The 5,356-nt window shown below is 42.0% G+C and overlaps 1 protein-coding gene across 1 annotated transcript; it reads left to right on the plus strand.

Moving 5' to 3' along the window:
* Window positions 1–1,453: 1,453 nt before the first annotated feature.
* Window positions 1,454–1,665, plus strand: LOC143172130 (small integral membrane protein 15-like). Its single transcript, XM_076361383.1, is given in 2 exon segments — window positions 1,454–1,510; window positions 1,513–1,665. Coding segments are annotated over 2 exon segments (210 nt in total).
* The last annotated feature ends 3,691 nt before the right edge of the window (window positions 1,666–5,356 follow it).

Here is a 5,356-nt window from a genome sequence, read left to right on the forward strand (position 1 = left end):
AGCACGGAGGATCATCGGTAGGATGTAGGTGGTACCCACCAGCTATAGGGGGCACAGCACCGCACTTCGAGGCTTTGAATGGGAAGCACCGCCCGGGCGGGGCGGAGCGGCCCCGCCCCTCCCCTCCCCCGCTCCCGGCGGGCGTGGGCTCCGCCCCGCCCACGCCCACACCCAAGTCTGTGTGTATGTGTGGGGCGGTGCCCCGCCCCCGCAGTCACGTGGGGCGGGCGGCCTTGAAGGGGGAGGGGAAGGGGGAGGGAAGGGGGCACCAGTCGCGGCGGGTGGGTTTTGTTTCTTCAGTGCCTGGCCAGCATGGGCGGGGCGGGGCGGGGCGGGCACCCCCTTTCTGTTTTTGCTTGGCAGGTCTGCGCACTCCAGGGTCAGCGGTACCGCGGGGTAGTGGTTGGGGGGTGGATGAGGGAGATGGTGGCGCGACCGGCGGGAGGGAAGTGAGGGAGAGGCGGGACGGCACGGCCCGCCCCGAGCCCCGGCGATGCCTTGCTGCCGCCGCCGTCCCCCCCCGCCGCGAGCAGCGCTATCTGTGCCGGGTGAAGGCGAGTGCTGCCGGGGACGGACCGTACTGGGCGTCTTTCCCTCATGGCCTGTGTCTTCTCGGCGCCACCCTTCCGTTGCTTGACGCGCCCAGAGGATGCTCGCGGCGGCGTTGCGCCTTCCCCCCACCCCCGTGCCGCAGGTGCGGGCAGGGCAGTTGTCTCTCCACTGCGCGGCCGTTCTTTACGGGAGGGGCGGGGTGGCGTTGAGTGGGTGGGGCAAGCGTAATGACTGCGCTGTGAGGAGGTAGGGAGGGAGTCACCATAAAGGTCTCTCAGGTGGTCCTGGGTGAAGTCTGGTGGCTGCCTAGCTCCTGCTCCTTGCCGAGGGACTCTAGATCTCCTAAGCCCGCCTGGGCGCTCGCAGGCAACCGGCCTGAGGCAGTCTGGTGGCCTCTACATGTGCGCCTATGTACGGGCTCACGTACACTGGCACCTTAATGCTCGCTTCAGACACAGTTTTTATGTTGTTTTTGACTTACCGACTTACTATGGCTAGTTTACTACTTAAAGCACCGGCTTCCTCCCCTCCCCAGTAAAACCTATAGAAAGATAAAGCAACTGGGCTTTTTTTTTTTCTTTTCCAAAGAAGCACATACCACACTTTTTTTTTTTTTTTTTTCTTCCATGTAGCAACTTTTTCTTGGTAGTATCTGAAGCTCTGTTGGATGAAATGCCTAGTTACTTTGTAAACATCGTACTGTAAGGTAGGGTCAACACTTCATTTGTATTGTGTTTGGTTTCACATGCTGTGCACTACTTTTAACTTCTAGCAGAAATGAGCTTACTCTTTAATAATGAAAGATGACATTAAAATGGTAATTGCTTTTGTTTTTCTGAATACTCAGAATTTTTTTTTTCTTATTATTCCATAGGGTTTCCCCAATAGAAAACCAGAAAAGATGTTCGGTATTAAAGCTTGGGCTGAATACATTGTGGAGTCGGCTGCAAAGGACCCATATATGGCTTTCTTACTTCAGTGATCTTTACCCTTACACCATTGTCTGTAATTAGTGCAGCACTTTCATGGAAGCTTGCAAAAATGATTGAGGCCAGGGAGCAAGAGCAAAAGAAGAAACAGAAATGCCAAAAGAATATTGCAAAAGCCAAATGAACAAAGGATTAAATGGGCAAAAAAAGGCCTTCCTTGTGCAAAGAATCCACTTCTTAAAATGTACAGCGGTGCTTCATTAGTGTTGTAACCTTCCTTTGATACTTGATCCTGTTATTTCTTGAAGTATGAAATTTAATCCCTTCAATATTTTTTTTTTTTCTGCTGAGATGATTTGTGTTAAAGTTTGCCCAAGTGACACTTGTTACAGTCATTAAATCTACTACTTGTGTTCTAGTGCAGGTTGCTTTTTAAAATTTGCATGTTAAATTAAAAAATGAATCTGCTGGGTGGCACTGGGGGGGGTAGATTCCCCCCCCCCCCTTAGCTGAGCTATGAATTAACAAGTATCTTGATTGTCAAATTATGGGGAAAATGTGAATGACTCCTTAATGCTATGACCTTTTTTTTCTTAGTGTATTGAGCCATTTTCCTTGTTTCCGTTCCTGTAGGAACCCTCTGCAGCAGTAGTTCATGTTGCGCTTACAAGTATTTGTAATTCCTGGTAAACTGGATTACAGAAAGGCAAGTTTTGGTATACCTTCAGTAGAGCTGTAGAGATAAGGTAGCTTCAGCGTTTGCTAGTATACCTTACTGATTTCCTTTAAGGACACTGCATATGACCATGTGGTTCATTCAGCTGTGTGCCCATAGGGGCTGCTGTAGCTTCTTTGATGGTGGGGCTTGTCTGCACAAAGAACCTAACTTGGCTTTTCCTGTTTCCTGAACCACCAGCCATCAAGAGTCTTTAAATTCAGCCCAACTCCAGGGAACTGATTACTTGTTCTTAATACCTCCATTTGGCCACTCATGTTCTACAAAATAAACTACTGTGTTGTTTGGCTTTCCCTAAAGATCACATGAATGTTCCACCTGTAACTTGTTTGTTTCTGCCTTCATAAACTTTTTATGCCTCAAAAGAATAGCAATAAATGGGATGAGACCAAAGGCCCAGGTGGCCTAGTGTTCTGTGTCCTAGTGACCTATAGCAGGTGGCTGTGGAAGAGTACAGGAGGAGGATGTGCACATTGGTGACAGTAGTTCCTCCTACTTGCTAACCTTCTGGCTACCTTTGATCTAGGACCTTCTGATTTTAGGTGGGATCTCTGTTCTCATGGCCCTTGAAACTGCTGCCTTCCAGGTTGCAAAATGTTGGTATACTAGAAAAAGTCCAAGTGGGGACTGTGTTGTAAATATGCCAAAATTATTTAACCTTAATTCCAATTCATTTTTTTCTAAGAAGTGATTAATTTTTCAAAGCCTAATTTTTATTAATAGTCTAGTTTTAAAGAGCTTGTGGCAGTCCATTAGGTTTTTAGACTTAGCATATTTCTAAACAGCAGCACAGAGTTGTGCTTTCTAGCAACTAGTCTTTCATTATATGTTTAAAAATAAAACCTTAAAATAATACCATTGCTTAAATGAGGAGACCTATAGAGCTGACTGACACTAAGGGGGATTAGAAGTGGGGAGTTTAACTGAAACAATTTAAAGTAAATGTGAAGTACTTGTATGCAACCAGTAACTGTTGACCATCTTCCAATTTTGTTGGTCAAAGCAAGCATTATTAGAATATGATGTTTCTGCATCTTATAATACATGGGATTGTCTCCACTGTTTTGTCTTGAGTGTTGTCAAATGTGTATGTATTCCACCTTTGATACCTATGTAGCTTAAAACACGTGTAAGATAACTGATCAAAGATGTATTGCATAAATAAATTTGATACTTTTTTAAAAAGTGTGGGTTTTATTTTTATTTGGTTCTCAAGTATCATCTCTAAACAAATAATCTGCACACTTTATCTATCTAAACTGTGGCTAAATCTAATAATTTAGGGAAGTCCCTGCATCCACCAGTAATAAAAATATTTTGTTTTATATTAATGACAGTCTCCTGTCCCAAAGCCTCTTTGTTATTTTCCAGTGGTTTTACCAAGTGCTTCTAACCTCTCTTATAGTAGTTTAACTTGGCCTGATTTTATCCTGTCTTTACTGCTGGCTGCAAATCAAACATTACTCAAATATGTTGATTCTTTTATTAAAATAAGTTAAAAGAATGTCTCTAAATATAATATAGTGCATAGTCACTGTAGTGTCATAATGACTCCTGTTAATAAAATCAACTTTTCCATCCAATTGCCAGAGGAAAGCTTACAACTTCAGCACACTGGTGCTGTCAAGAGAATTAACAGGAATTCTGGAGAACTATCTTAAATGCTTAGGTTTGAGAAGATAATTTAAGTGCACTAATTAAAATCTGTTACATAAAAAATAATCTAAAAAATAAAAGTCTTCAAGGAAAAAACAATTTAGAATTATTTAAGAAAATTAAGTTAGCTAGAACACCTTCTACCTAAAATGATTTCAAGAGTAATTGATGAACGGCAGCTGTTGAAAACAAAGTTCCTTTGTAACATATCCTGTTTCTCACTAAATCCAAACATTTTACAGTAGTTTGTCATGATTAAGCCTAGTTGAACAGTTCTGCAAAAATAAATGAAACTGCTTTAATATTACTTTAGTGCACACTCACTATATATAACAGCTGTTTATGTTGTCTGTTAAAATATTTATCCATTAGCAATATCTGTACATTACAATTATTAATATTTATTATGACTACTGCCATTGCCTGGTGGTATCCAGGAACCTGGCTGAAAGGTATTTGCAGTGCTTGTTGGATCTTGTTAAGGCTCACTCTTTCCATAGTAAGGGGCTGATGCATGGCTTTTAATGTGAGTATGAACTGGTTCAGCAACAAGTCCTTCCTTGTATTCCTTGGCCTGAAGGTACTTATCCTTTTCAGATACATCTTTGATTTTTCTGTTTCATTTCTTGTCTATAATTTTCATTAAGAATCTCCAAAGAACACAGTAGAAAGATAAAGCAGAAGTAAATGCAATGTACAATGTCAGAATAAAATATTTTAAACAGTCATTGGTTTTCTTAATTTTATAATCTGAATTTTCAGGTATGTAGGTAAAATAAAATGTGGCAAAATTAATTGTTTTTTTCTACAACTGCAATTTTAGCCCTAGTTTAAAATGTTCTTAATGTTTTGATCATGTTGTTGAAGAAAAACTGTATTGTGGTATCCCAGTTTCACTATTCTATTGGATCAAAAAGGAAAAATAAATACAGTCATCAACAAATGTAAAAATGTGTTACAAATCAGGTTACCTTTTACATTGTTTTCTATGCAGGACTTGCTACTATATAGCTATACTATATAGCTATTTATCACTTGCATTTCCTCCTGTAACTCACTATGCCTATGACTTCAGGTATCCGTGCCCCAGGGCACAGTTTTGGGAAACACAGATGTGCAACTTGGACTCTGCTAGTACAGAAGCCAAAGCCATGCAATATTAATAAATAAACAAAATAATAAAATAATAATTTAAAAAAAGCTAGGGCAGAACTGAAATTACTGAGATGGTACTAATAACTCCGGAGAAAAAACACTGGCAAAAAAAAAAGGCATAAAACTCCCCAAGGGGAACCCTGGCCCTGAGATTCAGAAGACAGCTCAGTAAGGCCAAGGACCAGCATGGTCCAAGAAACAAGGGAGACCGACACATCCTCAGCTGATGACTGCTTGGCCAGCAAAGGCGAACTGGGTATTATGATGAGGACACTAAACACATCACTACTTAGGCTAGCTGTATGTTCGCTCTAGGTATCTACCAGGT

This window comes from Aptenodytes patagonicus, chromosome W (genome assembly GCF_965638725.1).
Source record: "Aptenodytes patagonicus chromosome W, bAptPat1.pri.cur, whole genome shotgun sequence".
NCBI classification, from domain to species: domain Eukaryota; kingdom Metazoa; phylum Chordata; class Aves; order Sphenisciformes; family Spheniscidae; genus Aptenodytes; species Aptenodytes patagonicus.